Here is a 21956-nt window from a genome sequence, read left to right as displayed (position 1 = left end):
GACTGCACTGAGGGAGCAGGGAGCGTCTGCAAGCATTCAGCAAAGCTCCGCATGAAGCGCTCTAATCATTAAGGCACTCGCAAGCTAGATAGAGAAAAGCTGAATCAAGCCTCAAGGGTCAGCAGATCTGCTTTTGCACTGCTGGGCGTTCTCCGTGTCTGAGTCTGCAGTTCGTCTGGGGAATAACGGTAGAGCCGTATGAAAAATCTGCAGCTTGATTATCCGTAGATATACAAATCTACCGGTTCCGAGGGTGTATCGGAGTATCTGCTTGCACCCTAAGATTTGCAAATAGGATTATAGAAATGCAATTTTCTTTACAGAAAATGTTGGCCTGCTTTAGATATCTTGTATCATTCATTAAGGGAGAGAGAGAGAGAGAGAGAGAGAGAGAGAGAGAGAGAGAGAGAGAGAGAGAGATGGTGAAAATACCAATCTTGCTTGTTCCTCTCTAACAGTATTGGAAACCATGTTGGCTGGTTGGGTTAAAAGATGGGAGATCTCAAATCTGATACTTATCAGTATCTTTAAATTCAACCCTTATGTTGAATTTAGCATTGGCGATATGCTAGCCTAATGGTTAAGGCGTTGGACTACCGAGCGGAAGGTTGCGAGTCTGAATCAAGTCCACTAAGCTGCCACCATCGGGCCCCTGAGCAAGGTCCTTAACCCTCAACTGCTTAGTTAGTATAAAAATAAGATAAAATGTAAGTTGCTCTGGATACATGTGTCTGCCAAATGCCATAAATGTAAATGTAAGCTATTATAGACTACCAATGCACTAGCCTTTATGCTAAGGTCTCACTGATACTACTCCTGTTGCTACTGCTACAACCGCTATTGCTACTCTGGTTATTGTTAGCACTATTAGTACTGCCACAGCTGCTGCTACTACTGTACTACTACCCCATAATTATAACTGATGAACTGAAACAGACTAGAACATAATTAGCTTATTGGAGCTCAAATCCAGGGGGCGTGTCTCTCTGTGTAATCACAGGACCAAGACATTACTGACTGAATCTTTGGTGCTTATCAAGTAAGGAAAAAAAAAAAACATTTGGGGCTGTGAGGCTACAGGAAAATAATCCAAACCAGGGTAATGTGCTTTGGCCTGTCACAAATAGTCTACTGTTTTCACCTCAAAGTGGATTTTGTTCCCGTTACAGAATGTGCCAAAGAGTTTGACTACAGCGATCTACCAAGAATTTAAAGGGATTAAAGTTGTAGAACGTCCACATAACAGCATGGTTCATTTGATGCTTCACATTATACAGACACAATCAACAATGTGTACTGTTCTAATAACAGGAAATAACATGTGATGTTTGAATGGGGATCAGTCCATCTCAGATATTCCAGATTTGTGTAAATAAAATCTGTACACCCAGTAAACCGTGTGCAAGATTTCAGGCTTGTATGTGCAGTAGATTTTGATTTATAAAGGCTTTACATATGGTGTGGCATTTATTTTACTGTAACAACTACACTGTTCTGTAAGCAATTGTAACTTTGGATGGATGGATAATCTTAAATATGATAGATAGATTTTTATTCTTCTTCTTTTATTATTCCTTATGTTTACCTTCTGCTCTATGTTTATGTTCTGTAAAGCTGCTTTGAAACAATGTCTATTGTAAAAAGCGCTATACAAATAAACTTGAATTGGATGGATAGATAGATAGATAGATAGATAGATAGATAGATAGATAGATAGATAGATAGATAGATAGATAATCTTAAATATCATAGATAGATAGATAGATAGATAGATAGATAGATAGATAGATAGATAGATAGATAGATAGATAGATAGATAATCTTAAATATCATAGATAGATAGATAGATAGATAGATAGATAGATAGATAGATAGATAGATAATCTTAAATATCATAGATAGATAGATAGATAGATAGATAGATAGATGGATAGATAGAGAGATAGATAGGTGGACAGACAGATAGACAGACCAAAGTTGCATTACACAACTTAGTGTTGCATATTATATTATATAGTTACAGCCTGATGAAAACGGTCAAACACTAATAATACTTTTGTGCTTGGGTGTAAATCTGGCGCTCTGTATCTCCACTCTAAAGATCTACACATCAGACCTTCTAAACCTTCATATCTCTTCATATCTGTGTTATGGTGCTTTCTTAGCAACTACTAACAGACGCTCTGATTTAACCCCAAGATTCTGAACACTGTTTATTTCAGAAAGAATGAGGTTAATCTGAGATGGTTGGTTAAAGCCTTCATTTTCATGTGAGTTCACATGGATTGATCCTTTTGTTCTTGTTCAGTTACCAATTTCCTTTTTTTTTCTGTTAAGTACCCTCAATAGGGCCTATAAGGACCCCGATTTGAGTTCTGCAAAGTGTTAATATATAGAACGCAAGATTTAATCGAATCACTTTTTAAGCATTGTTTGATTTAAGATAGTGTTCAAAAATCCATACCACAAGCACACACCACATTGGACACCAGCATTAACCATATATGAAAACCTAGTTCACATTTTCTCCTGATTTGCCGTCACAAGCCGCCGCCGATAGCTGACACGTTTTCCCGCGACAGAGGGTAGACAGAACCGTCGTACGATCGCTGTAAATCATATCCGATCTGCACTCAATCTCTTTTTGTTCTTATTACATTAGAATTCCCAGTCATTAAGCTGAACTTAACTCATTAACATAGCTAATACCACTCCAGACTAATAACAGGGGCTCCAGCTGTCTGAGCGTATTACAGCCTGAGACTGAGAGCCTCTCTCCTTCCCGCGTCCTTCAGTCGCTCACGTCTGCCATGACTGGCTTTAGTGAACTGACATGATGTGACAATGTAATAAAAACTGCCGTGTGCATTCAACACCAGCAACAACCCCCAACCCAAGCGCAGCTATTGTCCGTACCTCCTTTCTGCCTCGTATCATCACTCTGGGGTCTGTCATAATGGTATGGAACTGATCTTTTCTGTGTGTAAATGTGGATTTGAATTATGCATAAGTGTGTCACAGAGTAGTGGTGAACTGGAACAGGGTTAGAAATAAGGGACAGGATACTGACTTCTTTTTTTCCCCCATTTTACCTGGATACAGTTTATAACACAGTGTTAGGTTCTCCTGCTCAACTAGAACGAGCTAGAAGGATGAAGAAGGTTGAATAACACCTTGTAGTACTAAAGATGGGACATTCGATAAGCTATTCGGTTGTATTAGTTGCATGGCAGCTTTACAGAAATATATAGATACAGGAAATGTATTCCTATTGATCAAGCCAGCGGTGTAGTGGTGAGGAGGACAACTTTAGAGAGACCAGACCTCAAAGGGAACCCATCGTCATGTGGGTGACACCAGACAGTGTGATTCTAAATCATTTCCCTTCATTTGGTGGTATATTTCTATATGGTAAAAAGAAAACGCAGTTGTGTAACCAGGAGATTCATTTTAATAGCATGACGTCTACCTTGTCGGAGTTATCACTGTTATACAGTGACGGAGACAAAACTGTTCGTAGCAATTGCAGCCGAAAGCCACCTAAGTGATACATCTAGAGTAATCTCATGGATCACTAAACTGCCCATGTGGTCCATCCTCAGCAGCAGAGAGCAGTCTCCAAGTGATGAAACTCCAGCCAGAAGTAGAGCATTAGGAGCAGTCAGGATCATGGGTATCTCAGGAGAAGCATGTGTAGCTCAACAGACTGAGAGTATCTGGTATGCTTGTCATGACGTAATGGTTAAGTACAACGTGCACTGAGTGCAAGCAGGGACTCCAGCAAGACTAGCTAGGACAGCAGAACTAAAAACAGAGAGCCACAAGGTGACACGGTCATAAGGACATCCTGGGATATAAAGCAACCAGCCATTTCACTGTCAGCAAACCTGAGGGAGGGAGGGAGGGAGGGAGGGAGGGAGGGAGGGGCAGAAATATCCAAACATCCCAGTTCACCGAAATACTCCGACTTATTTAAGATTCGATTAAGCAAAGGAGTTTTCAGAATGGATGTAAACACTGAGACGCTTAAACACTGTCCGTCTGTATCTTTCTGTCTGTCTGTCTGTCTGTCTATCTATTTATGTCTGTGTTGTCTTTCTGACTGTTTATCTATCTATCTATCCAACTATCTATCTATCTATCTATCTATCTATCTATCTATCTATCTATCTATCTATCTATCTATCTATGTCTGTGTTGTCTTTCTGACTGTTTATCTATCTATCTATCTATCTATCTATCTATCTATCTATTTGTCTGTGTTGTCTTTCTGACTGTTTATCTATCTATCTATCTATCTATCTATCTATCTATCTATCTATCTATCTATCTATCTATCTATCTATCTATTTATGTATGTCTGTCTGTCTTTCCAACTCTTTGTCTGTCTTTCTGTCTATCTGTTTTTGTCTTTCAATCTTTTTAAAACTGTCTGTCTTTGTCTGTCTTTCTGTCAGTTTATCTGTCTGTCAGTCTATTCATAATTCCTTATTATAACTAAATCTACAATAAAAAAATCCCTTTTTTTAACTCAAAGTAAAAGAAAAAAGTCAAAGTGCTATTGCTAGAAACGACAGCTTCACTTCTACTGCTAATTCTCCATTTCAGCTAGTTTAAAGTTTACAATGATCAGAGCAGAAAAGGTAAAGCAAGCTGTACTACATATATGCAATTCTAATCATATTGCATATATGTGGTACAGCACGCTTTACCTTTTTACTGTGGTACAGCACGCTTTACCTTTTTACTGTGGTACAGCACGCTTTACCTTTTTACTGTGGTACAGCACGCTTTACCTTTTTACTGTGGTACAGCACGCTTTACCTTTTTACTGTGGTACAGCACGCTTTACCTTTTTACTGTGGTACAGCACGCTTTACCTTTTTGCAAAGATAAACAAGAGCTTTTTTGGTTTTTTGTTGTTTTTTTTGTTGCTTTGGTTTGTTTTTTTCCCTTGCATAGGTGAAGCTCGGCAGCTTTAGATTCACTGTTTGTATTTTCTCCTCATTTCTAGCTCTGCGATATTATATTAAAAACGAGTGTGTTATAAAAAGGTTACGATTAAATCAAACAAAGCGCAGCTTTTCCTGTTGATTAAAAAAGCGAGAACTAAAACAAGCAAAGCAAAACAAGAACTTAACAGTGCACTAAAAGGCTGAGAAAGCAGGAAAGAAGTCACTTGTTAGATTTTTGTGGTTAAGACAAAGCAGAGTGAACAGGGGTCTGAGTCTGATCAGTAGACTTGCCTTCGCACCTATCGAATGTAACTCTGCGCAAGTTATTTAGAAGATGAACAAACAAAAAGGTCTCGTAAATGTTGCTCCAGAAAAGAGATCAGGAGTCAGAATTATGATGGAGCCCTCTCTCTCTCTCTCTCTCTCTCTCTCTCTCTCTCTCTCTCTCTCTCTTAATCACAGAGCCACTAGCCAGTCATGAGGTCATGTATGTGGAAGAGGGTAGACAGCACTTTGTAAAAGGATGCAGCAGTGTACAGTGTATGAACACAATAATCTTTCTTTTGCGGTCTTATTAATCCAATTATTACAAAAAAAATCACTTGACCGGAGCTTTAGAAAATATTTAGATCTAGCAAAGAACAAACTCCTCGGATTCTTGTCGCGTTATCGATCCTAAAGCATATTACACAGTAACTACAGGATGTAATAGGAAATAGATGTACTGCGAGGAGCCAAGCGACGCTGTTTACCCAATAATACAGACATTTATTCTTCCTGATGCTCAAAGGAGCATAACAGAAAGCATAAAGCACTGTGTGGTGGTGTGGAGGATTGTGTAGCACAGCACCGTATCTCTCAGGCTCAGCGATTTTGACAGTAGTTTGTGTTGGTGGTGTGTTTTCTCGCATCAGTGCCCTGGCACTACAGCGAAGAGCGAGTCTTATTCCAGCACTTTCGAGTGTAACACAGGGGAAATCTAAGCTGGAAAAAATAACAAAACAAAGATTTTAATGTTGTGAAAATTTTCGTAAACACTCTGGAACTGATGATTTGTTTCATTTCACTGTGGCGTAATGACTCCTGTTAGCTATTCGCCACTGATTGTAAATGTCAAGACATTGATTCTGAGCAGCTGCGTGTAACAGTTTAATGTAAAGGAGCAGCTAATCATTTATTACTTGTAGCGCTAGCTCTGCCAAAGGGATATTTGAAAGTCCAGGCTCATCTCTATTACACACCAAAAAAAACGATTGTGAACATAAAGAACAGTGTTGTGTTTTTTTTAGGCTTTTAATGCTAATATAAGCCAAAGACACGGTTCATTATGCTTGATCTTTAGGCTAATTAACACCTCAGGTGTCCTCGCTAGCTTCGGTAGTGTAGCGGTTGTGTTAATCACACAAGCCTTTTCCGCTGTGAAAAAGTTAAAGGCTTTATGTAAAACATTTAAAAATTGCTTAGTGACTAATTGAATACTACATTTTTATTTAACTCTTTAACTGCTGTTCACACAACACGCAGGGTTTCTCTGATTGTATAAAGCACATGGTATGAGGCACACGCTGTTTCATTTCTGATTGTGTGTCTGTTGCTAAGCATCTAATCGTAACGTTCTCACGCAGCATCAACACGTGTGGCACCGTAATTGCAGGGTTGACGCTGCAAAAACCGTTAACTCTGCTTCAGAGCAGGGTTTTATAACCCAGGGTAAAAATCCTTTCTAGCCCCAATTCTAAATTTCGGGTGTGAAACGTTCTTGTACTTAGGGTTAAACACAGGGTTCAGAAGGACGATGACCCGGGGTTAAGCTCAGTGTGAAAAGCTCTATTGTTAAACTAAAGCTCCATGTCATGCCTTAAAACACTCGAGACCTCGAATGGGTTATTGCTTTTATAAAACACTGACAAAAAAGTAAACAAGTAATTTTATAATGAATAAAATTTGCATTAAACGATTCTCTAGCCGAAAAATATCCTTCGTTAAAAGGAAGATTTTGTTGCTAAGCAACACAACAGGCAAAGTTCAAGCTCATTTCATGGACAGAGCAACGGTTTAATGATTAGAACGACTGACGGACAGTTTGACCGTGATGTGTTTTCACAGATAGCAGTTTTTTGTCTGTGTGTGAATTGACTTTGAACTTTTTCTTTAAACAAACACGACTGCAGTTTTACTGGAAGGTTCTACAGACGACGATCTCCTTACAGTGACGCGTCATGTCTCGTAAAAACGACACGTCCTGTGCATCGCGTGGTTTTGAATGTTTTTCGTGTCGTATATAACCGCAACAATTGTCGACTGTTCCAGCGAAGGTTAACAGGAACTTTAGTGAGGAAGCGAATAAAAAATTACTCTTGCTATAAAGATGTGTTTTAACATTGAGTTTTTTGTTTAGGTGAAATGATGCAGACGTGATTCAGTGATACATACTAAAAGAGCTTCAGGGAATGTTTAAATAACATTTGCTATTTTCATGTCATTTCTTTCATACAAACCTTTGTCTGCGAATCTGCTCTCGTCTCCAGACCAGTGAGGAAATATACTGTGGATTGAGATTCATGGCGCTGCCTTTATGAACGTTTCTCATTTATATTCCTGGGAATCTCTAATTATGGATCGTTAGATTTAATTGGCGTCTCGCAGCGAACAAGCGTCTCGATGGCTCTCCATTTCCATATGCAAAACCCCACAATCGACCGTGCACCCGCCCACCCGTCCTGCATTAAATGGCGCTATTGTGTGCCGCGTGGAGAAAAGCAAGATAGCTGCATGTGAACCGCAGGCCAGGATGCAAGGACGAAGAGGAGAGGGGGAAGGAAGGGAAGGGTAGAGAAGGCGAGGCCGATGATGAAGTAGCAGCAGTGCCGTAGACACACTGCGCCCATTATTGGCCCTGCTCCCTAGCTGCACTGTGGGTAATAAACTGCTCGGCAGCACAGCAGCAGCCCCCCAAACAGAGCAGCAATCAATGGGAAATTATCTCACCAGATCGATATTCCAGGGTCTTAGGAGTTGCCTCGGCAGCCTAAATGCTGTATGCTGGAAAGATCAGCCATTTGTACAGCTCAGCTCTTGAGCACTCATCCGTAATACGCAGTTGTCATCTTCGTAATACGGCACGCTTATTGCATCTAACCGCCATGCTCTTTCATCTCCAGGGTTCAAGGTCTATTAAAAAGAATCATTTCTCCTGCACTAAGAAACGTGCTCTAGAGTTACGGCAAGACCGATTCCTCGAGTGAGCGAGCGTTTCTGATTTGTTTGGCCCACAAACATATCTGACTTATTCTGTCATGTCTGGCAGCCTGAGGTTCTCTCACGTCTTTGCCAGTATGCTTTGAAAATGGTGACAGATCTGTCGGAGGAGAGCGTTCGCGGACAGCTTGTTTACGTTCTCATGTCCCTCGAGCTCAGCCTTAATGAGACAAGACAGATAAAAAGAAAACAGCTGATGAAAGCTGCTGCGTTTAACTTACATCATGCTCTCAGACTCCAGCCCTGACTGTATAATTACGCCTGTCAGTGCCAGCTGTTCACTTTTCAAGCCAGAGGTGGCAGGGAGCTTCAACCGTATGCCCTTTGCATGTTCTTCATCAGTAGGACATTCCTAATCTGACGAGTCATGGTTTTCACTGCTGATGCAATTCACGCTGTCAACTTTAGTGCTCATTTGAGGACACGTGCAAAATATTTGCCTGACATGCTTCCTGCAGCATTCAGCTAGTGAGCAAGCTAGCATCGTTAAACGTAATGGGTGTAATGCAAACCAGAACTGTTTTTTTTGTTCTATTTAAGGAACTTATATACGCATCTAAACAAACTAGCAGCCAAATGAAACCACCGAAGTCCTGACCAGGCAGTTTAGTAAGGATCACTTTATATTAATGTTTATTGGGTCTCATTTCTGACCCTACATGAAAGGCTACAAATTAAAATGCTAGAGTCAGGTGATGTTTTTGTTTTAGAAAAGAAAGAATAGTAGCGCTCCTCCGATCCGTATCTCTATTTGTTTCGAACACATTCGGTCCATATAACGTGCTCGTATTTGGTTACAAATGTTTACAGGGTTATATATTTACTTTTATGTTGGTCTTAAAAATGTGCCTTAAAAGCTTTTCACCGTGATGCCAAAGTGGACGCTGATGCTTGCTCATAATCCTGTAACGTTATCGATTCACTTCCAGCGTCCGCGATGACATCCGCTGGATGCTCCAGGCCACCGTTATGTCGCTTTTCCAGTCTTAGAGGGAAAAAAAAAAAAACCTTCAGGGTTCAGTTGAAGTTGGCCACCTGACGACACGCGAGGATCCCGGCACGGATCACATTAACCAGCCTTTGTGCTCTGGAGCTGAAACGCCTCCAGGGTCTTTAAGGTTAACAGCTAGATAACAACCCTGAGCTTTTCTCAGTTAATTGCGATTCAGGATTTGCTCGGAGTAACTAAAGGCATGGAGAGCTCGCTCGCTCGCCTGACACAGTTGGATATTGGTAAATTGGAGCTCTTTATCTGTCTCAAGGATCGATCCGGGCTTTAATAGCATCTTACATTTCTCTGTCGGAGAAAATTAGTTGCCCAGGCTGGTACAGTTTAACTCGGGTGGGGGGGGGAGATTTAAGATTGATGCGCCTTTCAAATTTGTTACGTTTGCTCGTGATGTGATATAAGCTGTAGTTTACTAGGTATATCGACTCTCATCATGTCAACACTTGAAACAGAGTGTGTGTGTTGGGGGGGGGGGTATTTTATTTTGTCACAATTCTGTTGAATTCTCAAATCTGGTTGCTTAAGAGGTTTCAGTTCATTTTCTCTTCCAGCAGCTCACACAGCACGTTAGATAGGGACATTCACTAATCCACGGAATCTTGTGTTACATAATCTAAGGTTACTAAGTACACACCGGTCGAAGGACATTTTTGTTTAACAAAGAACTTTTCTATAATGTAACGTTTATGAAAGGAGTGTCCAGTGTCTGGGTTACTATTACCACCAGGAAATGTATCTATGGGAAGTGGGAAGTGGGAGATCAGTGGTGATGTGTTCAAATCCAAGGAACACCAAGCTGCCACTCCTGGGCCCCTGAGCACGGCCCTTCACCCTTAATTTCTCAGCTGTCTAAAAATGAAAATGTAAACCACACTGTACTGGATTATTTTTTCTAAAACACACTCCGCAAGTCTTTTATTCCTTAAATGAGGTAGTTTAATATTTGTCTGTTCTGAAAGCAGAACGAATTCTTTTTTTTTTTTTTTTTTGCTTACTGTGCGTTTCCACACTCGTGGAAATGTTTATTATTCAGACTTGTCAAAAAAAAAAAAACATAACTAGAAAAATGGGTGGAGGTAGTCGAGAAAGATCAATCTTTCTTTATAAGATAACCAAAAAACTCATTAAATTATTTTAAAAGAAGTACTGTGCTAGTTAGCTTGGTGCCAAACATGAATTCATACAAATAATAATAATAGGTGGAAAAACAGAACATGTAGCTACAAACGTACATCCACCGTACACCTACAGTACACAACCCTTTAATTACAGGTTACTGGCTACGGTGCTAAGAAAACTTGAAATGATACAATATGGACTAACGTCGAATAGCTAGCTAGCTATGTGTAGAACACACGTTCATGTAAGGAAACATGACAGCGGAGAGAATCGGCGCCAGCATGTAGTGACAAAAGCATCGGTGCCATCTTTACGCCCCTTACAGAACCTCAGTTAGATTTCTTTCTAGCTCGCGTCTAAATCATATCCGACTAGCCGAAAACGATGCAGCGGTGTGCTGAATGAACAAACACAGGGATGTGGTGGCTTAGTTGGTAAGGTGTTGGATCACTGATCGGAAGGTTGTCGGGTCAAATCTCGGGTCCGCTGCTGGGCCCTTTAGCAAGGCCCTTAATCCTCAATTGGTCAGTTGTATAAAATGAGATAAAATGTCACACATGAGTGTCCCTGGTATCGCTCCCTGTTTGCTAGCTGTGTGTAGCTACGTTTGACCCATTAGACCCAGAGAATATTTACAGATAAAGTCCTACTTTAAATGGTTGGTTTAAAAGGGATATGTGCAGGAAGGCGTCCGAAGGGATCGGTGCAAATGTTATAGTTTCAGTATTGTGATTCTAGATAAATGTGGTGGGAATTTTATTTAAGATTTATGGCAGCGATTCTGTATCTATAATATACAAACATTTAATACATTTATAACGTGACCTGCTTGTTTTATATAGGAAGGTTTGTTCTGGTTATGTCTTTTTTTTTTTTTTTACTTCAGCAGCTTTTTGTTAGATACTGAAGCTTGATCCGTGACTAACCTACCCCCAACACCCCTCTTCCCCTCCCCCTCCCCTCGCCTCTGTCTCTTACACAGGGAAGTTAGAGAGTCAGATTCACCAAAGTGCCAAGAGGGGGTTAATGCAGCCAGCCTGACCTCGACAAACCCATGCCGGGCCACGAGGACCCGAGCTTCCAGCCAATAGACAAGCGGAGAAGGCCGTGTCACACTACTGTGCCATTCATCGAGGGACACTGTTACCCACGGGACAAAGTGACACTCATACATCTCTAAACAGAAAACTACACTCTGAACACCATGCTGCATTTTCTCTCTTTGGCTTGACTTAATAAAAAAAAACTATTAAAATGAACTAAAAGCATCTTCGCTCATTCCGTCACAGTTATTTACACCACAAAATAAAATTCCCTGCGTGCGGGTGAAGCCAAAGCGAGCCGCTCGGCCGAGCACGGAATGTCCGCTTAGCAAAGAAGCGATTGTGCTGCAGAGCCGTATCAGAGCTGCCCTTCTCATTTCGCACCACAATGGCTGTCACAGGCAGAAACATTTAGGAGTTTTTTTTCCTCTCTCTGCTCTCCTTAAAGTGATTGAGGAGCCTCTTCGTGACACGAGCACCTCGGCACCAGATAGAGCGAACAGCCGTGCCAAACGACTCGCCTTAATGGCAGCCTTCACGAAGGGAACAATGGCACAAAAGCACAAGCTGTGAGGGGCTTTTTTTTCCCTTAAACCACAATTATCCAAAAATTAAGGGCTGGCTCTTGTGCTGTATTAACTTCAACATAACTGATTTTTGTGTGATGTGAAGTCACAACACGGGTTACTTTCGTATATCTCACTTCAAGTGAACGTCGGTGTTCTATGGTTGGTTTACTGGAGCTCTGTTTGTAAGGTTTTGTCAACAACACTCCAAATTCCAGTGTTTTTCCAACTCGGTGCACTTGGTGAACACAAAATCCATGGTGACGTATGAGATAAAATAAAGCTTGAATCGTTTGAACCTTATCGGTAAGGACTAAACCATGACAGGTTGTGCTGCTACAGGAAAATAATCAACGTCAGGGTTGTGCGATGCAGTCGTACCGCTCTGAAGCTGATTATTTTTTAATAACAGCACAGGATTTTATTAATACTTTACCACAACAATTCACCAACGATTACTATTTATAATGTTTTAATACTTATCATACATTTTATTCAGCTTTAATTGCATTTAACCCTTTTTAAGTTCCGCCGCACTGAACGAACTTATCAGACATTTTAAATCCGTAACAAAAACAAATGAATGCTTTTCTGTCGGTGAGTATGATTGGCTTTGGGTGGGAGATGTGTGTTTTTCCCTCTGTTTATTACCTCACAGAATTTTATAGTGGTTGAAGTTAAACACCTTCATATTTTAGATGATCACGAACAAGCACTCGGGGCGTCTCAGAGAGCAGAGGTGGGTTTTATATCACTGTTTACTTTGAATACAGTAGGCTACTTTCCTATGAGCTTCATATTGACCACCACTGGCGAACGGGACACGATAAAGACATTCGATACTTAACATGGACACGACAAAACAGGAGCAATGAAGAAAATGAAGCTTGTCTGATTTGAGCTTGATGAATATGGAAGAAACACAATGGGGAGTCATGTTAGACCAAAATAATCAATGGTGGTCAGATTCAAAGCTCCTTAACATTGATAGTTTTCCATTAAGTGTTTTCTTTCTCCTATATGATTTGCCAACGATTACCATTTTTAACATGATACTTTACGGCACTGTGCGGGCGGCAGCGATGAGATTTTCATGTAGCTCCCAAAAAAGAAGCTACAGGAAATTAAACCGATTGTTGGATTCAGTGAACAAGGTTCTCAGTGAACAAGTATCTGTATCTGATAGAAACTAATCCCAGGTTTTATCAGTTCCCAAAAGGGAAAAAAAAAAGAAACGTTCACGATAAATTAATAAGTAAATCCCTCTCTCGCCTCGAGCCACCTAATCAGACTCGGCCATCTCAACCACCTACAGATCTCAGGAGCTCTTCTCGTGTCTCAACACAAAAAGCTTTTTTTAAATCATGGCCTGAAAGGAACACAAAACAAAACACTGAAAATTGGTTTCACGGTGAGCCTCGTGAGGCCAGGTATTAAATTCAACTCTGTCTTTTTATTAACACATTCCTGGGTTTGGTTAAACAAACAGCATGGGCTATTTAATACGTGATTGAACAGTGCGATGGTGTTAACTAGCTCAGGAATAGGCTCGCCCTTTGTATGTGAACGAGGGAACAGTCTGAAAGCAAGCTGGAGGCTAGGCCTGGAAACTCATCCTGTCTTCCTGTTCTTTAGTTTTAGAACCCTAAGTATCCTAATGATTAATTACTTTGAGAAGGAGGTGAAAATTCATTTCATTAACAAATTGACAAAAAAAAGTCCAGCAAGGATTTTTTAAATTGAAATAAAAAACAAACAATGCGCCTCACAACCGACTCCACCGATTTAAAACAAAAAATACTGACGCTTCAAACCTGGAAATTTCGAGCTCTGATTATAATCCTGACTTTCGATTCACACACGTGAGCGACACAACGAAGTCGTGATTACGAGTTTCAGAATGGGGGGGGGGTGTCAGTTAAAAAATAACGAATACGCTGTACACGTACACGTACATATAATGTACACGAATGACTGCACCACTAATGACCCATCTGTCAAGCTCCTGAAGTTTGCAGACGACACCACACTGATCGGCCTCATCCAGGACGGTGACGAGTCTGCTTACTGACTGGAGGTTGAGCGGCTGGCTGTCTGGTGCAGCCTTAACAACCTGGAGCTGAACACGCTCAAGACAGTGGAGTTGATCATGGACTTCAGGAGAAACCCCCCTGCTCTTCCCCCACTAACCATCATGGACAGGATTGTCACAGCCGTGGAGTCATTCAGATTCCTGGGAACCTCAATCTCCCAGGACCTGAAGTGGGACATTCACATAGACTCCATTGTGAAAAAGGCTCAGCAGAGGTTGTACTGCCTTCGTCAGCTGAAGAAGTTCAACCTGCCACAGGATTTGCTGAAACAGTTTTACACTGCCATCATCGAATCCGTCCTCTGCACCTCGGTAACTGTTTGGTTCAGCTCAGCCACCAAATTCGACCTCAGAAGACTACAGAGGGTAGTCCGGACTGCTGAGCGAATCATTGGCACAACTCTCCACACTCTTCAAGACCTGAACTTCTCCAGAGTGAGCAAAAGGGCAAAGAAAATCACTCTGGACCCCTCACATCCAGCTCACTCCCTCTTTGAACTGTTGCCATCTGGCCGAGGCTACAGAGCCCCGAGCTCCAGAACGACCAGACATAGGAACAGTTTATTCCCTCAATCAATCCACCTGATGAACAATTAACACCATGGAACACACAACTCCTAATATTTGCACTATGTATACCTCAACTGCACATTTCATACTTGCACTCTGTACGTATGCATACATATTGTCTGTACTGTTTACTTCAACTGCACATTTCATACTTGCACATGTGTACATACAAATTGTATATATCGTATACTTATTTGCATATGTATATTTCATATGTTTATTTAAACTGCGCATTTCACACCTGTAAATGTGTACATACAATTTCTTCTATACTGCATATGACATCCTGTTACACTGTAGAGATTATGTCACTAAAACAAATTCCTCGCATGTGTAAACATGCCTGGCAATAAAGCTGATTCTGATTCTGAAATAAATAAATGTCGGAATATAAATGTCTGCTTTTGCTTATTTTCAGTTATTAGGCATTTGTTTTATGGTAAGTTATTGAAATACAAGCAAGCATAATAAACATGATTATATATATATGTGTGTCAAAATATATGTGTGTGTGTGTGTGAGTGTGATGACACATTTACAGTGGCTTCATACATTGAATAAAAACTTTTAAAAGCAAAACACACCCGATGTGCATCCTTTGTTCTTTAACATGTTGAAAAAATGTCTTGCGTCTAATAAAGTGACTAAATTGAGTAAATTCCGACGTCACAACTCGTAAATACATTTAGACGTCAATCACATTACAAAGATGCCAGGAGAGTGTATAAGGTGTATAAGTGATAATCAAACCCATTCATCCATCTGAGCCTGGTCCATCTTAACGTTTCTTCCTCATATCATCTCAGGGAGTTTATCCTCTCCCCCGTCACTTCCGGCTTGCTCGTTATGGATAGGGATAGATATATAGTCATTCATATTCTACCGCTTATCCAAACTACCTCGGGTCACGGGGAGCCTGTGCCTATCTCAGGCGTCATCGGGCATCGAGGCAGGATACACCCTGGACGGAGTGCCAACCCATCGCAGGGCACACACACTCTCATTCACTCACTCACACACACACTACGGACAATTTTCCAGAGATGCCAATCAACCTACCATGCATGTCTTTGGACCGGGGGAGGAAACCGGAGTACCCGGAGGAAACCCCCGAGGCACGGGGAGAACATGCAAACTCCACACACACACAAGGCGGAGGCGGGAATCGAACCCCCAACCCTGACTTGGCTTGAACTTTAACCTTCCGATCGACATCCCACTTGAGCCAGCGCTCTTCTAGATGCAGCTAAAAGTTACATGTGAGTTGTAAACCCGTAAATACGACTCGACCTGGACCTTATAGATAGTCGAGTTGTATAAAATTCCACCCCCTTTTTTGTCTTATCATATAGGAGTCTGAAAAACAAGGAGTCTGATCTCCTGTGAGCCAGAGCGCGTAAATCTTTTTTTTTTCTCGTTCGATGAAGCTTTCTGGACCGGGCTTGGGACGGGCACAGAAGACACTGGAAACGTTACAGGCGATAAACATCGCTTAATTCTTGATTTCCATTGAAATGTATTTCTCTAAATCTGCATATAAGCACAAGATCTTACATAAGGACTTGATCTCATGTAGAGAATTGGTTAAGGCTCTGGGTTGTTTAAGGGTTGGGGTTCAAGCCCCAGCACCGCCAAGTTAACACTGCTGGCTCTCTAAGAAAGTCTCTTAACACTCTCTGCTTTACAGGCACTGAATCGTAACCCCAACTTTCAAAGCAATATGAATAATTTATTCCACTGTGCTGGAATGTGCAGGTTTATCAGCTTCTTCTAAAATCCCTTCAAATAACTCTGGACTTTTTATATTATTTTATAAGATGTAGTAGACATTTATTGTGCAAAAGTTACAGCTATATCATTGAAGCAGTTGTTACTCTTTTTTTTCCTCTTTCTTCAGCTCCTATTAATTGTCCTGGTCCTGAACTTCTTGGGAGTTGCTCTCGTGTCCAGTGACTGATGACAGCAGTTAGCTCCTAACAGGGCGAGCAGGGGCTGATATTTTTTAGGATGTCTCTGTAGATAAATAAGCGTAATAGATCGGTTCACTCGAACACCATGCTTTAAGGTTTCCCCCACCCTTGGCCTGTTTATAGTTTTGGTCGTTTATCAAAATGTAGAGGTGGAAAAAACTCCTGGTGGAATCATTGTGTGTTTTAATGTGATATAGAACAAAAATGTAAAGCTTGGCTGATTTGAAGCTGATAAAACAACAATAATCGGGTGTGTGGCCAGATCACACTGTGGTTACTGCCTCCACTGCACAGCTGAACAGTTTAGTTTAAACATGTGAACCAAGTCAGTTCCTGTTCTTTCTTTCTTTCTTTCTTTCTCACTTTCTTTCTCACTTTCTTTCTTTCTCACTTTCTCTGTCTCCCTCCCTCCCTCCCTCCCTCCCTCTCTCTCTCTCTCTCTCTCTCTCTCTCTCTCTCTCTCTCTCTCTCTCTCTCTCTCTCTCTCAGACTCAGACTCTCACAAAGCTCTGACACTGGAGACTCCTTACAGAAAACTTCACCATATCAACAAGTTGTATTGTCTGTGCTATTATTTTTAATACAAAATTATTATTATTATTGTTATTATTATTATTATTATTATTATTATTATTATTATTATTATTATTATTATTATTATTATTATTATTATTATTATGTGTATTCATATAAACATGACATTTGTAACTAAAGCTTCATCAGAGTTGAGAATCGACCGGTTCTTTTACAACACTGAATACAGTTATTATATATTTACATAATAATAATAATAATAATAATAATAATAATAATAATAATAAGAAGAAGAAGAAGAAGAAGAAGAAGAAGAAGAAGAAGAAGAAGAAGAATAGTTTTGTATAATAAATAATAAAACAACATATATATATATATATATATATATGGTACAGACCAAAAGTTTGGACACACCACCTTTTCAACAGGACAATGGCCCCAAACCCACCTCCAGGCTGTGTAAGGGCTATTTGACCATGAAGGAGAGTGATGGGGTGCTGCACCAGATGACCTGACCTCCACAGTCACCGGACCTGAACCCAGTCGAGATGGTTTAGGGTGAGCTGGACCGCAGAGTGAAGGCAAAAGGGCCGACAAGTGCTAAGCATCTCTGGGAACTCCTTCAAGACTGTTGGAAGACCATTTCAGGTGTCTCTTGAAGCTCATCAAGAGAATGCCAAGGGTGTGCAAAGCAGTAATCAAAGCAAAAGGTGGCGACTTTGAAGAACCTAGAATATGACATATTTTCAGTCGTTTCACACTTTTTTGTTATGTACGTATATAATTCCACACGTGTTCATTCATAGTTTTGATGCCTTCAGTGTGAATCTACAACTTTCATAGTCATGAAAATAAAGAAAACTCTTTGAATGAGAAGGTGTGTCCAAACTTTTGGTCTGTACTGTATATATATATATATAAAGTTGTTTATATATAAAGTTCCTGTGTCATCGCACTCTTCATACTTCACACTTGTATCTCTGTTGCTTTGCGTTACAAGACCTACTTTACTGAAAAAATCTGAATGGCAGCAAATACATTTCTAATGAAAGCCCAATGTGCTGCTTATACCAGAGGGATGCGATCTTATAATAATCTACAAAAGAAATAAAATTGCAACAACAAAAAAGTCAGATGGACGTTGGATTGTTTTACAGTGACGTTTCTTCTGCGTGGAAAACAAGGAGCCTTCACATCATTGCAGGTTGTCCTGCATCCCAACACCACACCAACACCACATCAACAGCACACCAACACCACACATCAACAGCACACCAACACCACATCAACACCACACCAACAACACACCAACATCACATCAACACCACACCACCACCACCACACCAACACCACACCAACACCACCACAACACCACACCAACACCACATCAACACCACACCAACACCACACACCAACACCACATCAACACCACACCAACATCACATCAACACCACACCAACACCACACACCAACACCACACCAACATCACATCAACACCACACCAACACCACATCAACACCACACCAACACCACATCAACACCACACCAACACCACATCAACACCACACCAACACCACACACCAACACCACATCAACACCACACCAACACCACACACCAACATCACATCAACACCACACCACCACCACATCACACTACATGAACACCACATCAACACCACACCAACACCACACCAACACCACACCAACACCACACACCAACACCACATCAACACCACCACAACACCACCACATCAACACCACAACACCACAACACCACCACATCAACACCACCACATCAACACCACCACATCAACACCACAACACCACCACATCAACACCACAACACCACCACATCAACACCACAACACCACCACATCAACACCACAACACCACCACATCAACACCACACCCCAACATCACATCAACACCACACCACCACCACATCACACTACATGAACACCACATCAACACCACACCAACACCACACCAACACCACACCAACACCACACACCAACACCACATCAACACCACCACACCAACACCACATCAACACCACACCAACACCACACCAACACCACACACCAACATCACATCAACAGCACACATCAACAGCACACCAACAGCACACCAACACCACATCAACACCACCACACCAACACCACACCAACACCACTACACCAACACCACATCAACACCACACCAACACTACATGAACAACACACCAACACCACACACCAACACCACATCAACACCACCACACCAACACCACATCAACACCACACCAACATCACATCAACACCACATCACCACCACACCAACACCACACCACATCAACACCACACCACCACCACACCAACACCACATCAAAACCACATCAACAGCACACCAACAGCACATCAACAGCACATCAACACCACATCAACACCACACATCAACACCACACATCAACACCACACATCAACACCACACATCAACACCCCACCAACATCACACACCAACACCACCACATCAACACCACACCAACACCACACCAACACCACACCAACACCACATCAACACCACCACATCAACACCACACCAACACCACACCAACACCACACCAACACCACACACCAACACCACACACCAACACCACACCAACACCACACCAACACCACACCAACACCACACCAACACCACACCAACACCACAACAACACCACCACTACCACCACCACCACCACACCAACACCCTCCCCTCTATCACACCGTGTGCCTTCGCTTTGTGGAAAAACAGGAACTTGTCAGTGCGATCCAGTTTCCGGTTTTTATCTCGCGCCGCTCCAGGATCCGCCCGGAATCATCTCCTGGATTTCATGGCTCTCGCGCTGCCGTTTGGGTTACATTGTATCGCTGAGCGCTCGAGAGGGAAGGAGGCAGAGAGCGGACGGACGGGACCGAGACTGGGATTCGGCGCGTGCTCTAAACCTATAGATTGATTTTTTTTTTTACATATATATATTTATGTACATATATATAAATACAGAGAGAGAACGAAACCGAATATGAATAATTCTAGTTTGAGAAAGAAACCGACGCTGCACGATGTGGGATTTATTTAATCCGAGGATGAAAGGGAACGCTTTGATTCCGGTGTGAGCTCGAGGCGCCGTTTTCCGTTTCGTGTGAACGGTGATCCTGAAGAGCGCCATGGCTGCGATCCAGCGCGTCTCCGGCCTTCCCTGTGTGTGAGTGCTGGCCTCCGTGTGCTGGACGCTGCGCCGCGCCGCGCCTCGTGCTGCTCTCGGATCCTTCATCATTATTATTATCTACATTTTCTCTTATTGTCGTCTAAAGACACCTTTTTTTCCTTCTACCTTCATCTATGGAATGTACACAAGTGTTACAATCTGGATAGGAGTTTGTTATGACCGGGGTAAGTCCGCTTTCTCACACTAATAATCATATTATATACGAAGCTTTTTCTTCTTTTATTTCCTTCGTTTTAAACTCTGTCACGTATTTGCTTGATAAAGACAAGCTAGCGCTTAGCATTTAGCTCTTAGCATTTAGCACTTAGCATTTAGCTCTTAGCATTTAGCTCTTAGCGCTTAGCATTTAGCACTTAGCACACTCGCTATCTTGTCCATCTACCTCACCATTGACCCTCATTCCTCCCGAGCTAGCATGCTAACTCGTTAGCTCTTTAGCATCGCGGCTAACTATCTATTTACCACCGTTGCCTTCTGCACATGTTGCCTGTTTTCGGATAGGTTTCACTTTTAAACAATATATTTTTTCGTTTACGAGGAAAAGTGTAGAGCTTTTAAGATTAGATTTGTATTTAAAAAAAAAAAAGGAACCAAAAGGAAGGTCGTGTGAACTGAAGTAGTTCATCACGAAGTTTAGGATTTGCGGGGTTTTTTTTTGTCTAGCTAGTTAGCATCGCTAGCATTGTGGACCACTCGCTACAACAATAAACGAGCTAGCTTAAAAAGATTTTTGTTTGTTTGTTAATTAACCGTATTAATATAGACACTAAAGCTTTATGTCTGGGAATAATTAACGTTAGGGGTGAATATAACGTTGTGTGCATAATATTACATTGTTGTTGTTGCTGCTGTTGTTATTATTGTGATGTAAATAGTTTAGTATTAACTAGTCCTGACTAGTTGAGTGCTAGTTTTACAACCCGATTTTTTCCATCCAGATGAACCTTCCTACAAGACGTGAAGTACTAGTTATGTGTTAGTTTACTAGGTTATGAGCAGTTTTTCTCTTCAGGTGACTAATAAACCTGATTAAAAACTTGTCTGATGACCATAATGACATAATTGTAGGCAGTTTGTTTGTGTGGCATTGAAACTCATTTCATCTGCTAAGTGGGTTTTTTTTATTTTTATTTTTTTTATTCCATTTCTTTTCTGAAAGCTTCCTTTGGTTTGATTTGGTTTTGTTTAAAGTGAAGTGAACATGTGAAGCTTCACGGTGGTGATTCACACCGGTTCCGATCGGATCCATCCGATCCGTTTGATTCGTCTAATCTCGGTATTACGGTTCTGATGATGATCTTTTCCTGGTAAGATAAACCGGTCACTTGAAAACCGTGATATTTTAATCCTAGGTGAAGTCTGTGGTGACGATTAAAAAGAAAGGAACCATTTGTGAAAAGTTTGAAATGAAACGAATCAAATCCTCAAGAAGTTTTACTTTCTTTCAGTTGTACTCGGAGAACTAGTAGTTTTTTTTTTATTGTTTTGTTTGTTTGCAAGCAAGACATGAATACTTGCGTTAATTTGTAAATCGTACAGGAAACGTGATGTACGTTAAAATCCGGTTCGTTTCGTATCCAAAGAAAGATT

At 41.2% G+C, this 21956-nt stretch overlaps 2 protein-coding genes across 5 annotated transcripts in view; both read left to right on the top strand.

Moving 5' to 3' along the window:
- Positions 1–11600, top strand: part of trip4 (thyroid hormone receptor interactor 4) — a 66291-nt gene extending 54691 nt beyond the window's left edge. The window contains exon 13 of the mRNA XM_027153176.2: positions 11324–11600. Within this exon, the coding sequence (XP_027008977.1) occupies positions 11324–11382 (59 nt within the window). The 3' untranslated portion in view covers positions 11383–11600. The remainder of the gene's footprint in view (positions 1–11323) is intronic.
- Positions 11601–19951: 8351 nt separating this feature from the next.
- The window catches only part of LOC113646708 (zinc finger protein 609), a 58266-nt gene continuing 56261 nt past the window's right edge, over positions 19952–21956 (top strand). For 2 of the 4 annotated variants that reach the window (XM_027153133.2, XM_027153130.2), the window contains exon 1: positions 19953–20530. The gene's annotated coding sequence lies outside the window, so the exon portion shown is untranslated. Of the gene's footprint in view, positions 20531–21956 lie in introns of all 4 variants that reach the window. The other 2 variants (XM_027153132.2, XM_027153131.2) reach the window with 2 other exon arrangements.

Source organism: Tachysurus fulvidraco, chromosome 2 (assembly GCF_022655615.1).
Source record: "Tachysurus fulvidraco isolate hzauxx_2018 chromosome 2, HZAU_PFXX_2.0, whole genome shotgun sequence".
NCBI classification, from domain to species: domain Eukaryota; kingdom Metazoa; phylum Chordata; class Actinopteri; order Siluriformes; family Bagridae; genus Tachysurus; species Tachysurus fulvidraco.
Note: the sequence above shows the minus strand (reverse complement) of the source record. Positions and strands in the feature narration are given on the sequence as shown.